This window comes from Canis lupus, chromosome 5 (assembly GCF_011100685.1).
Source record: "Canis lupus familiaris isolate Mischka breed German Shepherd chromosome 5, alternate assembly UU_Cfam_GSD_1.0, whole genome shotgun sequence".
In the NCBI taxonomy this organism is placed as follows: Eukaryota; Metazoa; Chordata; class Mammalia; order Carnivora; family Canidae; genus Canis; species Canis lupus.
Window position 1 is genome coordinate 12,264,411 of NC_049226.1, and position 19,389 is coordinate 12,283,799.

General features: G+C 40.5%; 1 protein-coding gene across 3 annotated transcripts in view; it reads right to left on the bottom strand.

Moving 5' to 3' along the window:
• The window catches only part of LOC106558787, a 181,464-nt gene that overhangs the window by 1,628 nt on the left and 160,447 nt on the right, over nucleotides 1-19,389 (bottom strand). The window contains exons 4-6 of one of the 3 annotated variants that reach the window (XM_038535862.1): nucleotides 6,156-6,247; nucleotides 3,941-4,002; nucleotides 1,704-3,010 (exon numbers count right to left, since the gene is read on the bottom strand). In XM_038535862.1, coding sequence (XP_038391790.1) covers nucleotide 4,002; nucleotides 6,156-6,247 — 93 coding nt within the window. In that variant the 3' untranslated portion in view covers nucleotides 1,704-3,010; nucleotides 3,941-4,001. Of the gene's footprint in view, nucleotides 1-1,703; nucleotides 3,011-3,940; nucleotides 4,003-6,155; nucleotides 6,248-19,389 lie in introns of those variants that run through there. The other 2 variants (XM_038535869.1, XM_038535863.1) reach the window with 2 other exon arrangements.

Here is a 19,389-nt window from a genome sequence, read left to right on the forward strand (position 1 = left end):
AGGATATATCTCATAAACTTTGAGATCTCTTTCAAGGCAAAAGTTCTAAGAGACTCTTAAGTAAAAATTTAGAAGGTAATTACCAGGAGTTAAAAAAAAATACAAAGTTCAAATTGTTCAGCCCCCGCCCGCCGCCCCCCCCGGCTTCCAGCAATGGGTTTAGAGAAGTTTATGCTCTGACCTATAGATGTGACTATTTGAATCTTGACTGAAATGACTCTTTTTTGGTATACAGCATATAACAGTTTCTATCTCTAGAAGAAAAGGGAGATGTATGCCCATCAATCTCTACATTTCATGGTAGTGCCTGAAATTTGGAGTCATGGGCTTGTGGTAAAATTATGCCTACCCCACCTCACAGGTGCAATAAATATGGACCTTGCATGACTAATATGAAGCTGAAATGTGTGTGTTGATACAAAACACTTGTTAATAGAATGTGATAGAGAACATGGCAATTCCCTCCATTATCCAAAGACCAGAATCAGAATGGTTTTTGTCATCTTTATGATTCTCCTTAATCTAAAAGGATGAATGAACTGGGATCTATGGAGTCATGAGAGACTCAAGTATAACCAAGAAGAAGAGAATAGTGTTCTCTAATCCCAGAGCATTATCTACTCGAAGGGAAAAATCATCACCACTCTATTCCCATGTGGCACACCTCTCTAAGAGGGAAAGCAGGCCTTACTCACAGAAAGGAGTAAAACATTCTCCACATATAGCTGGCAGCTGCACTAACACATGGTTCCAGGGACAGATTACATAATCCTGGAGCCAACAGCCAATAGTGAGCATCAGCTCTGAGAGATTCGCAGAGAAATGATGTTAAAGCTTAAAAACCATTATACTGTCTCTGGAAGAATGCCCAGAGAGACCCACATGATGGCAGAGAAGGAGCTAAAATAGAACAAGTTTTTTAAGTGAACTATATCAGAAATCTATTGCTGTGTAACAAATGATGCCAAACTCTGAGGCTCAAAACAACAATAAACAGTATTTCACAGCTTATGTGGTTCAGAAATCCAGGAGTAGGTTAGCTGGGTACAACTGCTTTGAAGTCCCTCATGAGTTGAAGTCAAGGTGTTGGCTGGGCTGCAGTTAGCTCTAAGCTAGACTGGGGAAGGGTCTACTTCTAAGATCACAAACATGCTGCCAGGGCTCACAGTTTTCTGTAGGCTGCCTGAGTGTCCTGAGACCTTAGCAACTCCCTTCCATCTCCTTAGGGCTGCTCAGGACATGGCAACTATCTCGTTTCAGAGCGAGTGAATCCAAAGGGGTTGGGGGTGAAGATGGGAAATGCTTTTGAGACAGGAACCATAGTCTTTTTATAAACTAATATTGGAAGTGACATTTCATGTTTTCTACCCTATTCTACTCACCAGAAGTGAGTCATTAAGTTTAGTCTACACTCAGCGGGGAGGGGAATTAAGCTCTACATCTTGAGGGAAAGTATAGAAAGAAGAAGGTTTACCAAAGAAGGTATAGACATATCTTTAAAACCATCACATGCATTGAAAGGAAGAATTCAATTTATTATTTTTTAAAGATTTTATTTATTTATTCATGAGAGACACACACAGAGAGAGAGAGAGAGGCAGAGACACAGGCAGAGGGAGAAGCAGGCTCCATGCAGGGAGCCTGAGGTGGGACTCGATCCCGGGTCTCCAGGATCACACCCTGGGCTGAAGGCAGCACTAAACCACTGAGCCACCCGTGCTTCCTGGAAGAATTCAATTTAAAAAACCAGTGAGCTTCTTGGTGATCATGCTATGAAAGATCTTGAATGGACAGGAGACAATAAAATCAGAAGGGACTCTTATCTATTCCGAATAAGAAATTGGCGAGATCTCAAACTGTCTAGATGAGCCTAGAACACACAAAACACATTTTCTTTTCTCTCTGGGCACAGAGCTAGAAGCTACATTTCTCAATCTCCTTAAAGGTATCTGGGACTGTGAGACTGAATTCTGGCCAGTGAAAGATGGGCCTACCCTTTCTAGACCTGCTCCATAAAAATTCCTGCACATCCTCTTTTTTCTCTATTGAGTGGAGATACTAACTGGAAATGACTCAGGCCGGAGCCATAACAGAAAGGACCTCAAAAGAGCACTTGGACATTTGAATCAACGTGAGCAAAGATAAGCTTTTATTTTATTTTTTAAAATCCACTGGGAAAGCTTAGAAGGCTGTTTGTTATAGCATCTAGCCTAATTTATTCTAATTTACTGTCTTTTAAGTGGTTCAAAGTTAGTAGATGAAATAAGGTTAAGTCTACAAGATTTACTGAACATGAATCAATATGATTATATTCATCGAAGGGAATTTAAAGAAATTCAAGAACAAACTTGTGAAAGCGTTATTTAAAACATCTGCTGGGCCCTATGACTGACAAATTGTTAGTGTTAGTCTGATTCTTGGAATGCACTCTGGGAAAAACACCAATACATTTTGCTTCCATACTGATTATGATCCAGAATCCATTATAAAGCCTGATAAGATTGCAGTGACGATTAACTGAGGCAACTTATGTAAAGTATGTAGAAACCACACATACTAAGTGCTCAGTGAATGCTAGCCATGATTACTATCATTGCTGGAATTTTTGCTATTTTGGAGAGGGACATTAATGCTTTGCTGGTCTCCAATTTTTTCTCTTTGGGGAGAGATCAATAAGGCTATGGATAAGATAGAAGTAAAGATTGTAATTAATTGAAGAGTCAAAGGGCCACAAGCATCTGAAGGCTTGACAGAAGCTGGAGGAGTCACATCTAAGAAGATTCACATAGCTGTTGGCAAAAGGCCTCAGTTTCTCACTGTTGGCTACATGGGCCTCTCTATGAAGTTGCCTGAATGCCATCACAGCAGCTGGTTGCTAGATGAAGTACAGCAAGCAGGAAACCGCAGTGTCTTTATGACCTAGTTTATAAAGTGGCACACCACCACCTCTACATTAAAGATGAGACACCAAGTCTAGACACTCAAGGGTAGGGAAACAAAGCTCCACCTCCTGGAAGAAAAAATATTGAAGAATATAATACCACCATGGTGTGTGATTCATAATTCATATACATAAATCAACACAACTTTCCTAACAAAATACTTAAAAAATATAATGCGTTTTAAAAGAAAAAGGAATTGGAAGATATATCAAAAATATGAGCAATCAATTCATTTTTTAAAAATATTTTATTTGTTTATTCATGAGAGACACACACAGAGAGAAGCAGAGACATAAGCAGAGGGAGAAGCAGGCGCCATACAGGAAGCCTGATGTGGGACTTGATCCCAGGACTCCAGGATCACGCTCTGAGCTGAAGGCAGGCGCTTAACCAGTGAGCCACCCAAAGCGTCCTCAATTCATTAATAAAAGAAAATCTTGATAGTTAATAAGCATATGCTTAAATGCTTAAATTTTCTAATAATTAGGGAAATTCAAATTAAATGTGATACTCTTTTATACGCTTTCAGATTGGAAAAATGTTGAAGTTCCACAATATCAAGTGAAAGCTAGGATATGGGACATCGGAAACTCTTACACATAGCTAGTGGAAGTATATCACCTTCAAAACCACTTGACACTATCGGGTAAGTTTGATGGTAAATTATCTAAAAACCCTTTATTTCCACTCCCAGAGAAATTCCCTTGTGTACAAAGAGATCTGAGTAAGAATGTCCCTTAGCTCACTGTTTCAAGTAGGAAAAAAAGAAAAAAAAAAAAAAAAAGAAAAAGGACACCCTAAATGTACACTTCCAGAAGGATGGGTAAATAAATTGTGAACCACTCACTCAACATAATGAATGAACTAGAATTATACATATCAATATGGATGAATTCTCACAAATATATTGAGCGACAAAAGCAAGCTGCAGAAGAATACATTTATGTAAAGTTTAAAAACATACAAAACAATTCCATGTGTTGTTTAAGAATACATACCTATGTAGAAAAGTCAAGAATGCATAGGAATGATGCACACCAAATGCAGTTAATGGTTACTTCTGGAGGGGAATGAGAAGAATGTGGTAAGGAGACATGTATAGGGCTGCAACTTGTTTAGCAATGTTTCATTTATTAAACTAAGTGGTGGACACATGGTCAATATTATTTATGACTTTTAAAATATGGTTTCATAATTTAAAAAAGTTCAAAGAAAATGTAATAGAAGGAAACATCCCATTTAAAATACAAGGGAAGATGGGGCGCCCGGGTGGCTCAGTCGGTTAAGCATCTGACTCTTGATTTCGGTTTAGTGGGGAGTCTGTTTGTCACCCTCGCCCCTTGTTCCTCCCCCTCCTAAAATAAATAAATAAATCCTTAAAAAATAAAATACAAGGGAAGAAGCTGAAATAACTAAGAATTTAAAATAATCTCAGAATGAAGAAGTGATACATTTAACTACATCTTTTGGCATGGTAAATGAAATATAAATGAAACATAAAGGAGAATAAAGCTGAGGAAAAGAGTCTTATATTCCCAAAGGCTAATGTCTTTAATATAGGGACAGTTCCTTGTTAAAAGTCATATGACCAATAACCTAGAACAGTAATAGACTAAAGTCATCAACTGACAATCTGCAGAATTATAAATAGTGTTTAAATATGTGAGAAATGCAAGTGGAAATCATGAATTACTATGTTTGCCAATTAGGTTGTCAAAGATGAAAAGGTTGGTGAGGATCTGAAAGAGTCCCTCTCGTGTTGTTGCTAGAATCGTATGGGAGTGTGTGTTGTCAGATTGTTTACAGAGGGGCATCTGTGATGATCTATCAAATTGTAAAGAGCCCACATCCTTTGACCTAGAAATTCCACCTCCATGAATTTTTCCTGGTGATATACCTGCACATATGGGAAATGATTTATTATATTGTTTGTAATTGCAAAAAAAAAAAAAGCGGGGGGGTGGAGAGAGCGAATTAAATATCCCTTGACAGGGGCTTTGTAAAATAAAATGGGTAAAATAATAGTGAAAGGGAATAGAAGGGAAAGGAGAAGAAATGGGTAGGAAATATCAGAAAGGGACACAGAACATGAAGACTCCTAACTCTGGGAAACGAACTAGGGGTGGTGAAAGGGGAGGAGGGCGAGGGGTGGGGGTGAATGGGTGACGGGCACTGAGGGGGGCACTTGACAGGATGAGCACTGGGTGTTATTTTGTATGTTGGCTAATTGAACACCAATAAAAATAAATTTATAAATAAATAAATAAATAAATAAATAAATAAAATGCATGCATTGAGTTGAATTCTAGGTAGTGGTTTTAAAGTGGGGTTGCCTCTATGTGTATATGCGGAGGGAAAAAAAGAGCCTCAAGATGAATTGTAGAGCAAAGAGGGGATGGTGTAGAATGGTGTATATGCTACCGTTTACAAAGGGAAAGAATAGTGTACATTTTTGCTTCCTTATACACAGAAAATTCCTAAGGGAGAAGTATGGAACCAATAAACATGACTGCTGCCTGTCACTCCCATACGGTAGTAGGAGAAGCTCGAATTATGTAAGCAAACAAACAAAAATAAATAAAAACAAACTCTAAAAAATCTAAAAATTCTGACTTAATTTAGTACCAAGGTATGCATTTCAGAGTCCACAGTGCTTGCCATCAGAAAAGAGAGGAATATTGCTGATGTGCAATCCTGGCCCTAATTACTTTCTTGCTAACCTCTAAACATTTCCCCAGAAAGGTCCTGCTACACAGCCAGTCGAGGGGTTGTGGGGGAGAGAAATGGGGCTTGTTATTAAAACAGCCCCACAGATCTGATTGGCATCCTAGAACTGCTTACCTTGTGCTTCCTGAGTCATTTCTAATGAGGGATAATGATGAGAGCAAGGTGGGTAGGTCTCCAGTGGGGGGTCGGGAAAGGACACCAGTGGAGACCAGGTCAATTTTGATTCATTGCACGTTGAACTTTTCACTTTTCCTTCCTTTGCACATTTATAGCCATTAGCGAGGATTCTGGGAGCATCGCAAGCACAAGCTAGTTGGCAAAACTAGATACTTTGTGTAGGTAGCTTGGAAATGGAGATTTAGGTGGAGAGAAACAATGTCTATCCTCAAGGAGATGCCATGGAATGGATGCTCCTGCTCTCAGGGATAGAGGGCACAGAGGGAGGGGACCTATGAGGAAGGAGAGGGAAGACAGGGCAATCCTTACCAAAATATGTAAGAATAGCATTTGGCTGTATGACGAGGGAAGTGTAGAGTGAACAAAGCTGGGCGAGGTTCATCAGCAAATGTCTTGTGGCGCTGGAAACACAAGAAAAATTATGTAATGTATTACATAGTCACCAGAAATGTTAAATACAGAACCTTTGTTGAGTACATCCAATTGGGCAGGCACAGTTCCAGGTCTTAGGGATGCATCAGAGAACAAAATAAAGTCTTGATCCTCATGTTGATTATATTCTAGCAACCAGGGCAAGTGGGTGAACACAGAGAAAACAGATGATACACAAATAAGAAAGCAAACCTACGAGATAATGTTATGTAATGAACCATCTAAGAGTCAATTTACCTGAAGGGAAGACAAAGACAAGCAGTAGTATGAGGGTAGAGGTTATTTTAGATAAGAGATCAGGAAAGCCTCTCTGATGAAGTGGCATATGAGTAGAGACTTGAGGAAAGTTAAGGAGAAAGCCCTAGAAATACATGATGAGCGAAATGATAGGCAAAGGCCCTGAGGCTAAAACATGATTTTTACTACACAGATGAAGGAAAAACATGCAGAAAGTAACGACAATGAAGCAGTTGAAACACAAAATTATATATTCCCTATGATTATGTATACAGAGCTATATATCAGAAAAGACAAATGAAAAATATAAACTCTTATAATGTTTCAATAAGGGGATAGAGATGAGTGTTTCTCAAGGGCAAGCAGTGTCTCGCAATTCAAGTCTAGTCTGACCATGCTCCGTATGTGTAGGATCTAAACAATATCTGATGAATGAATGAATAAATCACTGCGATTCTTTTGAAACTATCATTTAAAAAAATAAAAGAAGGTGGCTATTTTTGAAAAATTACATTTGTGATAGCACATGGCATGGTGGAGTTTGCCAGAAAGATGCAACATCAGCTCTGGGCCAGCCCAAGATTTGATTAATTGGGCACACGGAGCTAAATTTTCCGGATGACCTAATGTCAACTATAGCTGTGTACCTGCATCATCTTGAGCAAGTCAGAATAGCTCAAGGAGGAAGGTGTAGTTATTCCAATGATGTCGCCCCAGGACATTGGGGCTCTGGGAGAGTCAGTGTCTAGTCCATGGACACAAACCAGTAGATGGTAACACTGAGCAACAGATCTCTGAGTCCAAGTTAAGAACTCTGACAACCACAGCATGGGGAGATCTACTCTTTATCTCTTCCTTCATGGCAACAGCTTTCTTTTTCTTTTAATTGAAGTCTAGTTGACACACAGTGTTACATTAGTTTCAGATGTGCAACACAGTGATTCCACAAGTCTATACTTACCCTGTACTCACCACAAGAGGAGCTCCCATCTGTCACCAAGCAACCCTATTACAATACCATTGACTGTATTCTCTGTGTGAAGCCTTACATCCCTGTGACTTATTCATTCCATAACTGGAAGCTTGTAACTCCTCTCCCCTTCACCCATTTTGCCCAACCTCCATCCCCTCCCCTCTGGCCGCCATCAGTTTGTTCTCTATATTTATGGGTCTGTTTCTGGTTTGTTAGTTTGTTCATTTGCTTTGTTTGTTAGATTCCACATGTAAGTGAAATCATATGATATTTGTCTCTCTCTGTCTGACTTATTTTACTTAGCGTAACATCCTCTAGGTCCATCCATGTTGTCACAAAGGGTAAAATCCCATTCTTTTTTATGGGTGAATAATATTCCAATGTGTGTGTATCACTCATCTATTGGATGGACACTTGGGCTGCTTCTATAATCTGGCTGTTGAAAAATAATGCTTCAATAAACGTAGAGGTGCATGTATCTTTTCAGTTAGTGCTCTTGTTTTCTTTGGGTAAATACCCAGTACTGCAATGACCGGGCAATAAAGTAGCGCTATTTTTATCTTTTTTGAGAAAACTCCATACTGTTTTCCATAACGGCTGCATCAATATCCATTCCCACCAACAGTTCCTTTTTTTTTTCATATCCTCGCCAACACTTGTTATCTCTAGTCCCCACAGTTTTTGAGTACAAATTCACGCTCCCTAGTATTCTCAGTGGTCCTTAATTTTCCCAAACCCTCCAAGTGTGGCACTTCATGGGACCTGTTCCCTCTTCCATCCTCATCTCTGATCTTAGTGACTGACCCTTAGCAGTTCATTTCACTTTTCCCGGTCTCACTTTTGTCATTTTTTTGACAGACATAACTATGTGTTGGAATTGTGGTGCAGAGTCAATGAAATCATCCAATCAAAGTCTTTGGATCAGTGTCTGATATATATGGCAGATATTCAATAAATACTGGGTGAATCTATTTGTGGCCAGCTTGTGTCTGGGTCCTGCTAATGATTGACTAACCTGATAAACGAATCCTGGATTAGTTACCAATGATGATAATAGCATAAAATATTGTGCCTCCCCAATACCACTGACAATTTAACATAACTCAAATTAATTGCTGATGGTGCGAGGGGCCATCACAGCTGCCATCATCAACATCCCTTACCTTGCTGTTCACCAGGAAGGCAGCCCATTTGTCCAAAATTCATTACACTGTGACTTAGGCTCAGTGTAAATCTAACATGTAGGTTGACTGTGATAAATTGAATAAAAACTTCTAAGAAGAAACTGGTCTGCATACACATAGCCTCTAAACTTAAGGTTCAGAAAAAAATAAATGAAACGCTTCAAAACACTCCAGAAATGAGTCAGTCTCATGAGCCATGTTCTCTGAAATCTAGAATTTACCTTTTTATACAACAATTTTATTTTTTTAATCATAGTGACACTGAGAGCATAGATGAAGAGCCTAAAAGACGAGTGTCAAGGTTGCCTAGAGTTCTCCTAACAAAGTCCCATACACTGGAAGCTTAGAACAACAGAGGTTTATTGTCTCCTAATTCTGGATGCTAGAAATCTGAAATCAAGGTGTCAGCAGGACAATACTCCCTCTGAAACTTGTCAGAGACTCCTTCCTTGCTTCTCCTAGCTCCCTGTGTTTGTCTGCAATTATAGCCATTCTTTGGCTTGCAGGTGCCTCACTCCAGCCTCTGCCTCCCTGGTCACATGTCATTCTCTTCCCCATGTATCTCTTCTCTTTGGAAGAACAACATAGTCATGTTAAATAAGGGCCCACTCTACTCCAGTGTGAACTCAACTAATTACATCTGCAGCAACTTTCCTTCCAAATAAAGTCACATTCTGAAGTATCCAGAGTTAGGATGGCAACATATGTATTTTGGGGGAACACAATTCAACCCATAACAGTGTACCCACTGTACCTTCCTTGGGGCTTAGAGTGATGCAGGGCCAGAGAGCCAGGCAGGTGATTTTAGGTTTTAGTTGTTGCAGAAGGACTGTGCTTCGTATCCCAAAGCCTGTGGGGCATTAGAGGGCTAGAGGTCACTTCTCTTCTTTGTCATCATACAAGGCTTGTCTCTGTAGATGCCAAAAGTCTCAAGCTGGGCTGTCCCATTCAGAATGTCCTAAAGCCATAGTGTACAGCTTTTGGGGATCAAGCTTGGTGACTCTTTCTATTTCAATAGTCAGATTTTTTAAGGCTTTTTTTTTTTTTTTTTTTTTTTTTTTTTTGAGAGAGAGAGCATGTACATGCAGGGGGATGAAGAGGGAGAAGAGGGAGAGGGGCAGAAACGGATTCCCTGCTGGGCTCAGAGCCTGCCATGGGACTTCATCTCACAACACAGATATCATGACCTGAGCTAAAATCAAGAGTCTAAAGTTTAACCAACTAAGCCACAAGGGACCCCCCGATTTTTTATTTTAAACTCGTGTATGAGAAAAACATGAAGTGTGCTAAGCACTGATTATCCTACTTTTATTAGGTTGAACCACATAAAGTTTCCATTTTTATAGATGAAAAATTATCAAATATTGGTGATTTTACTTAGTTTGACCTCTGCATACCTTTAGATGCTGTCATGGATGAGTGCCACGTGGTCCTGGTTATTTAAATTGGTCCCCAATTTAAAAGTTAGACTGAGCCCAATCCTGCCCTTATAGCCTACTAGGGTACCACTGAGAATTTATGCACCCTACTTTATCATGTCCAACAACCCTATGAAAGGCACACAGTCAGGAAAGAAGCAAGGGTTTGGGGATTCAGAAGGATCTGAATTCAAATTACTTCTTTATTTCTAAGGTTTGATTTTCTGGGGCCAATTATTTAGGTTTTCTGTGTTTTAAATTTTTTTTGTTTGCAAAATCGGGATAAAACTTTGTAGAATTATTGTGAGGATTAAATATATAAAATATGTAGCATAATATTTATTCTATATAAGCATGTGTATTATATATAAGCATAATATATAATACATGTATTTTTTTTGTATGTGTATATATATATATAACCAACATGGAGTAGGTTCAACAAATTTTGATTCCCTATACTCATGACTTCCATGAGTTCTACTATAGTCCTTAACAATCCCAGGAATCATTCAGAGACAAACTGAGGCAATTGGAAAATCTGTAGGCCTGATGCAGGTAATGAAGATTAAACAATAATGGGACAGGGGCACCTGGGAGGTTCAGTTGGTTGAGCATCCAACTCTTGGTTTTGGCTCAGGTTCTAATCTCAGGGTCACGAGATTGAGCCCTCTGCTGAGCTCTGTGCCCAGTGTGGAGTCTGCTTGAGACTCTCTCTGCATCTCCCCTCCTGTGCACACTCTGTCTCTAAAATAAATAAATAAATAAATAAATAAATAAATAAATAAATAAATATTTTTAAAAATTAATAATGGGACAAATAAATAGACTGCTTTGCATCTACCCTGTTCTTTTGGAACCAGCCTCAAGGACCATATCTTGAAACTCAGTTACTGAGAGACTACATCATTATGTAATCTTTTCTCATCTCACAATAACGAAACTCCATCTGAATTGCATACATGATACGGCTGTGTTTACACTGAATGTCATTTTCCAGCACACTAGTTCTCAACCTCTTTTTCGTTGGGACACAGATGATATTAACATAAATTAGCATATATGACCCGCTCTCTCTTTCTGGGCTCTTCAGAGATTCTTTAATTCCCTGTAACCACTCCTTTCATTCCCATTCAAGAAAACATTTTGGAAAGGAGATGATGAGAGTGACGCTATAGGGATAACCTCCCTAATTTTTTTTCCAATTAAATTTTCTGCAAACTTTAGCAACTTATCAACAAATACTGCTCTTGCAAACCACCTGAAACTTTTGGGCAGTATGATACTGAGGTTGACAATCGGTCTTCTAAGATGTTATTATCGTGACCATTTGGAATGGTTAAAATACTCCAAAGCCACCAAGCAATTCAGATCCAAGTAGACAATTGCAGCCTCCTACATCTTATTTATATGCTTCTAGGTGCTGTGACCCTGAGTAAATGTACAGTCTGGATAATTTTCTGTGCACACTGAACAAATGGATCTATTTCAATGACAGTGTGTTGGCACAAATGGTACTCCTGCCTCCATGTCATAGAGGCAAAGCAATGAGGTATAAATCAGACTACCCCGGGCTTCTTGTTTTCTAGCATATTCTATATGTGCAATACTGCTATTGATATGATCAATGCTCTCTAACCACTAGAAGCAGTCTCCCACATCTTTAGGCACTTAAGTATTCTATTCAGCTAATCTACTCTCCCCTTTGGTCAAAGCCATTTATTACCAATTATAAGTAATGTGACTATGGGGGATGCTACCTGGGGCCACTGGAAATCTGCCATGGTTTATAGCCCTTGGAACAGACTCAGACATTATAAGTTTAAAAACACACACACCACACACAACCAAAAAACAACATTTTAAGCCAAACCCAACCCTTTTATAATTGAAATTATAATAAATCACACCTCCTATATCTTCCTGGAGGGAGGACACTGCAAAGGTTTGCTCTCTCTCTCTCTCTCTCTCTCTCTCTCTGCCAAATTGCTTCCTAATAAGGAAGAGAGATCAATAAAAAGGACAACTGGGTCTCAGCCATGTTCAGGGCTGAGGCAGGGAGCCTAAGGTTTGGTTAATTCTTAAGACATGGAGGTCAATCATAGGGGTAGAAAGAACAAAAGGGAAAAGCAGATCGGAGCATATTACTTCTTAGCTTTAACAATCAGTGGCTCCCTGTCACCTCTAAGGTAATGTGCTCACACTAGAGCATGCTATATCTCTAAGACCTTCCAGAATCTGCTGACATCTAACATGCCCCTCTGCCATAGCACTCACTTCTCTGCATTGTGTCTCTTTGTTGGCCTTCCCTGTTAGACTGTAAGACCCCTGAAGGCAAGGATCATAACTTGGTAAACTTTCATCTTTAGCACCTATCAGAAGCCCAATGGGTGCTTAAGCGATTCTAAATAAATGAGCACACGGTACTATAGCCTCCCGTAGGCCAAGAGGGCAAAGAGAAGTGAACCTCAGTTTTTGCATCAGCTGAAGTTCTTAGGAGCATGCCCTCCTTCTCTTCTAGATGGCCCTAGAAACCATTGCAGAGAAGGCCAGTTTGCGATGTGACCATGAAATGAGGAGTTTCATTTTCTTCCCACAAATGAATCAGAAACCGTGATTCCTTCTAAGTGCTGTCCTTAGGAGGCTATGTGTATGGTCGGAAACAGCTGCATTTGTTCAACGGGCCTCTTTTGGAATTGTGGTCAGATTCAGTTTATATGCCATACAAGAAAACCAGTCTAATTTCTTTATGGGCACATTATTTCCAAAACAATGTTTCCTCGGCTTGATTGCCTACCATCGTCATTGGACATAACTTCGGGGCAACTTTTAGTAGCTTCCAACAACAAATCCACCCTCTGAAGATGAAGACGTGCCATGTTTGAAGATATTTAAGAGACAGTGCCAACAGAGTCCACAAGTAATTCTAAAGAAGAGTTCCATAAATGCTTTGAGCACTTTTGTGTTATCTTGGAAATAAGCATAAATCTATCAAATAAATTACTTTAAAGTCAATAGGACTGTTTTAGGATGATATATTCTCATGTGCTACAGAACAGTAACCAGGACTTACTGTTTACTGTGACCAAGCAGTTTGTGTGTGTGTGTGTGTGCTCATATGTGTGTACGTATGTTATTCTCATTGAATTCTCCCCACAGCTATCTGAGAATAACAAAAACGATTAGCTTTTATTCAGTGCTTACTGTGGGTCAGGCACAGAGCTAAGGGTTATTTCATTTTAATTCCCATTCTACAGATAAGGAAACTGAGAGATAGAGAGAAGTAAGGTCCCTTGTTAAAGGTCACAGAGCCAGTCAAAGAACAGATTCATGTGCAAATTCATCTGACTTGTTCTTTTTTTTTTTTTAAGATTTTATTTATTTATTTGACACAGAGACAGAAAGCATAAGCAGAGGGAACAGCAGGCAGAGGGACAAGGAGGAGCAGGCTCCATGTGGGGCTTGATCCAGGGGTCCTAGGATCATGACCTGAGCCAAAGGCAGATGCTTAGCCTACTGAGCCACCCAGGTGCCCCTGTCTGACTTGTTCTCAATCACTCTGCTAGATGCTATAAGCTGTGCTCTTACACACTAAGATATGATCTCTGCATTTTTATGAAAATATTAGTGATATATGTAATAAATATCATACATCAGTGTCTGTGTGAGTGTATAGATATATACCCATCCTAACTCATACTTCTTTTTAATCAAAACATCGCTTGGTTCAGGCTCAATAAATACTTGTTGAGTTTCTAAACCCATGTCAGTGACAGTGGTCCAACCAAGAACACAAACAAGGACAAATAAAACAATAGGCCAAAGTGATACAAGACGGTTCAGCTCATCTAATCCCCAAACTAAAGCCATGCTCGCAGGACAGAGCTGTTGTCACAGAAAATGCCCAAAGAGCCTTCCCACAAGCTGAAGCGGGCAGGTTTTGCCATTTGCTTGCTATTTTGCTCAAGGAGGCCGCTGCAGGGCCTTGGGCCTCAGTCACTCCATCTACGCATCTGGGAATGGGTACGTTCACCTCTCTTCTCCAGCCTTCCCCTATGAATATTTATAAAGGGCTCTAGAATCCTGGTATCCCATAAAAATGCAAAGTACGATTATTATTAATGATACAGTTAGCAAGAAGGACATTTGTTATTTCTACTCAATTGGTTTCCCCCGGGAGCAGGAACAGTCTCGTTTTTTTTTTCCTTGACATCGTATTAATGTGCCGGCTTTGCAACCTTGATCATCTGTCATTTGCTTTTTGAGAAAGTTGTACCACTGTGTTTCAGGCGGCACCCTGCCTTTCCCCTTGCCAGTCGGGCACGATCTGAGCACAAGTTGCTTCGTGGTTTAGATGAGACTATGGATCTTTATTTGATTTCTGGTATCAGGAAACAATTTATTAGGATCAAGGCAGTTAGGCTACAAGACTTCCTTTCTTGCCTGGGTAGTCACTAGTTGAACAGGCAGCCCTAGCTCATAAATCTAGTTTTATTTCCCCATCTATTCACCTGGAACTAAGTGATTTTTTTTTTTTTTTTTAAGGCAGAGAGGAGAACACATTTCCTTCTGTAAGCACTCTTCCTCTAGCTCCTAATCACCATTGTTTCTCAGACAAGCTAGGGAACAGCCGACTCAGGGAGTCATTTCTATTTCCGGGCATCACACTTGTATTTTCAGAGTTTACAGCAAAATACTGCAACCGATTTGGGATTTCCCTGTAATGATCCACTTCCTCTAAATAAATCAGAATTGATTCGAATGTGGGTTTCAGAGACAAAAGGGCTCTCTGCAAATATCTCTTTTCGCTGTGCCCTTCAGAAACTACCTTGGCTTTCTTTCTGCCCCCATCCCCCGCTCCCTCCCTCCCTCAAGCCCCCTACCCCGCCTTCCCCTCCTTCTTAAGAAGACTTTCCCAGGTCCCTCTTGGCTGTGGTTGAACGACGTTGGCTCCTGTCCATGCTGCAACAAAGACCTGGCATTCCAGCTGTCTGCGTCTAATCTCCAGTGTCAGCTCTCGTTAATGTGTGAGCGTGAAATCAGAGGGGGCAGAGCTGCACGGAATATTAAAACCATGATCAGAATTCCACTGAAATGCTGAGAGTCTGCAAGCACCATTAGAGGAGGCTGTCAAATCACGGCTTCGCATTAAATAAAAGAAAAGATTTCTATCAGAGGAAAGTACAATCAGTGAATCGCTGAGCTAAATTAGCATTTTTTCAATTGGAGATCGAAGTTGATTTATTGTTCTACACGACATTAATGTAACTATGTGCTTGACCTGCTAAGGCAGCTAATTTTTCATTTAAATGGTTTCTTTCCTTCCCGGTGCAAAGGCTGCAATCATATTTCAACTTTGCAGAGTGATCAGAAAAGTCATGGAATGCTGCAGAAATGTCTCAGGGCGGCCTTGCCTTCCCCTCCCCTCTCCTTCCTTTCCTTATTCCAACTCCAGCGCCTTCCTCCTCCCCTCCCCTTCCCCCCTAACCTCATGGCTGGTGGTCAAGGTCACAGAGGAAGAGTAATCTCAAAGCCACCAACTTCAAAGCCGCCATCAAAGAAGCCCCTACGTAGCCACTGAATTAAAAGGGAATGGGGGAGGGAGGGCTCTGGGTACCAGCGTTCCTGTCTACAAGAAAGGGCCCTTTAACTGCCCCATTGGTTCAGCCCAACCTGGGGTGCCCTAGGCCCAGTTCTCCCCTGCCAGCCTCTCCCTCTGTGTTTCTCCTCCTCTTCCCAACCCCCTCCCCCCCCCACACACATAGCCCCAAGATAATATACATTTCCAATTAGCAGAGCACATTCTAGTCATGTTCTCTTTTACTGCCCTAACTATCTTCCTTTTGCTAAAAAGCTGGGTTGTCATTAATGAAATCCTGCAGTTCTGTTAATCCGAGGTACAATGCTTCTTTTCTCTCTCAGGCTCTCCCTAACATAAAAACTACAGTTACTCAAGCTCCCTTCTTCTGTTTAGATTCCTTGTCATTTGTCTTTCATTACATACCTGATGTAGCACAGTAGCAGTTGAAGTTCCTGGACATAGAGGGAAAGGATGCGATTATATTCGTTTCCCAATGCCCTGTTTGCAAAGGCAGCTGGCATTGTGTGTGTGTGTGTTTGTGTGTGTGTGTAAAGCACATTGATTTTAATCTCTGTTAGTTGATGACTATGTTTTAGGGTACTTTGGGAGCCCTAATATTTAGCAAGCTTGTTATATTGTAAACTAGTTGGAAGTCCTGGAGAACTCTGATAAATTAGTTTTCAGCATTTATCTGAAATGCCTCTGATGAATTAATTCATTGTGTGTCACAGTGAGAAAAAGGCCGACAGTGGGAAGTGGGTAGTGGGCAGTAGGACTGGCATTTGCCACCCTTTACCAATGTAAGTGCTACTTCCAAAACAAAACAGACATTGAACCAATAACCAGTGTTTATATGTTATCTTTCTTCCTCCCACCCCCAAACTTTCAGCTTCTGAAATGACAAACAGTAATTTTCTCTATTTGGGAGAGACATGAGGGCATTGTCAGCCCCTTAGACCTGAAGACCTGAGGATGTGAGGCGAAGGGACAGAACCAATCACGGCACACAGGGCTGCCTGTGGACAGAGGGGGTGGAGGCTGGCCCCCTACCTGCCACCCCTATGGCCTCTAAGACAGATGGAGTCACCCCAAGGGTCAGCAGAATAGAGGAAACTTTCCCTCCCACTTCCATCACAATCGCACCTAATTGGCCTCCCTTGGTCAGCCAAGAGACATGGAATGAATGGTCAGGAGGCCGCTCTATGCTCTGACCCAGTGAGAAGGCCTCTATATAGGTCAGAGGTGAGGATCTTGGCAAATGACTGCTTAGCTGGATGCTGGAGAGAGCAACCACTTGTTACTTTATACCCACCGCCATTTTGTCCAAGTTCCTTACCCTTGGCTCACCTCTCATCCCATTTAGAAAGTAACCCCATCTCTCCCTCGAGTTGATCTTTACTCAGATTGACCACTCTAAGAATGAGGTGTGGATTTCATTCTCCAAAGGCAATGGGAAAAATCTTTGCCAGAAGGCACACTAGCTGTCCCTTCTGGATGGTTTCCATAGTGGTTCTGTGCCAAGAGTCAGTGTTGGTTGATCAGGGTTCCCTCTGAGGCCTGACAATCCATGTTCATTAGTTAAGAGGTGGTGTCATAGCACGATGCTTCCATATTTCCCACCTTCAGGGTGATCCAATTCCAAAGCCTCCTGGAGGACCCAGATGCAAAACTCAGTTATTTCCTACACTCACTATTTCCATGGTCACTTGTTTCCTAAACATAATGCACCCTTTTTTACATGTATATCTTCTGAATAATTTTATTCATGAATTAAGGACCTGAAAATGACTTTGGTCACTTCTGGTTCACTAATGCACAAAATAGAACCCCAGCACCTGGACGAGATAATGCAGACATTTAGTCAGCCAACCCCCATGGCCTGTAACGTGCTGTGAACTCAGCAAGCAACATGAGCCTCAAAGGCTAGGAGGAACCAGGTCTGGAAAAAGACATGTTTTTTAGGCCAGAAAACACAGGAGGGAGATTAATTTGATAGTAGAGGCAGACTCTACAGAAGATCGTCAGACCACCAAAGACATTATAGTCAAAGAGCATGGTTTAAGCAATTCTTAGCACCAGAGCCCCAGCCCTATGGGCGTTTGGAAGGAGGGGAGGGCAAAGAATGGGGTCCTAAGATCAGCTCATTCAACACAAAAGCCCAACACGCAGGGTCCACCCAAGAGAAAATGCTGTTGTGATGGAGGCCTGCCCCCAGCTGGGCTTTGGGGACACAACTCAGTCTTCAGGGAAAGTGAAGTTGCTACTGGAATCTGTATGTGCAAAGATTAAGGAGCAGACCCAAAGCAGTGGTCCTACCCTAAGAAGCTTCCTTCTTTTAGAAAAAAAGATCATAATAGTACTACACCATAGAGGTATAGTGAGGATTAAATGATTCTATGTCTAGGTCTAGATCTGTGTGTGTGTGTGTGTGTGTGTGTGTGTGTGTGTGTGTGTGTGTGTGTATGTGGTGGGAGATCATACCTGGCACACTGAAAGCCACCATCAAAGTTACTGTCACCATCTTGGCAACTATCAAAGTGCTTAGAGCTCATCAAAGGTGGATCAGATTCAGTGGCCATGAAGCCCTTTTTTAAAAAGAAAAGAAAAAAGAAAAGAAAAGAAAGAAAAGAAAAGAAAAGAAAAAAGAAAGAAAAGAGAAGAAAAGAAAAGAAAAGAAAAAAAGAAAAGAAAAGAAAAGAAGAAAAGAAAAGAAAAAAAAGAAAAGAAAAGAAAAGAAAAGAAAAGAAAAGAAAAGAAAAGAAAAGAAAAGAAAGAAGAAAAGAGTAAACCGATTTTACGGTTTAGACTATCACACAGGATGTTAGACAATTCTATGTTATTTACTTAACTCAAATCTCACCACACTCATGTAAGCATCACAGCAACCCCTGAGGGTGTATGATCACCTCTCCTCTTTAAGTTGAGGTGATAGAAAATTAGGGAAGTTGAGTGACTTCTTCTAGGTAAGATACCCCACAGTGGCAATAATATTGAAACTCAAATTCTGAGTTCTAACTTCAAATGACTTAAATACTAGGAGGATTCAAAGTATCTGTTTCCAGCAGCAGGTATTTGTAAAATTGAGCCTCAAAGAATTCAGATAAACCTGATATGAAAGTACCAGCAGAGTACAATACCAGTAAGCTCCAGGTAGGAATTATTTTATGTGGAGAATAACAACTATTAAGCAGCATCTCTTGAGCATGTATTGAGTGCCATACAATATTCCAAGTAACTACATGTATTAACACATTTCATCCTCACACCAACCTTGTAAAATATATTCTGCTATTACATCCATTTGAAAGATGAAAAAACCCAGGCACAAATATATTAAATATCTTCCCACTGAGTAAGACATTGAATAAATGGCAGAGGCAGGATTTGAAACCAGCCAAACCTGGACTTCAAATTCCCTATTCTTAGTCACCATACTCTGTCACTCTGGAGGAGAATGTAGCATGATTCCTTCTCATAATTCTAATTCAGTAAAAAGTTTTGAAAAAGGCACATGGGAGCCCTGCAGCTATATTTGAACCAAAAGAGATTTTCAATGCAAAAAAATACAAACTTAATTATAAGACTCCCTTTTATGAGGTTTAGGCCACTAATATGCTTCCTCCTGTTAGAATTTTCCCAGAACTAGGGAAGATGGCATCCTACATGCTGTGGGGAGATGGGAAAAATAAAGGCAGGAGAAATAGGGCCTCAGCAGGCG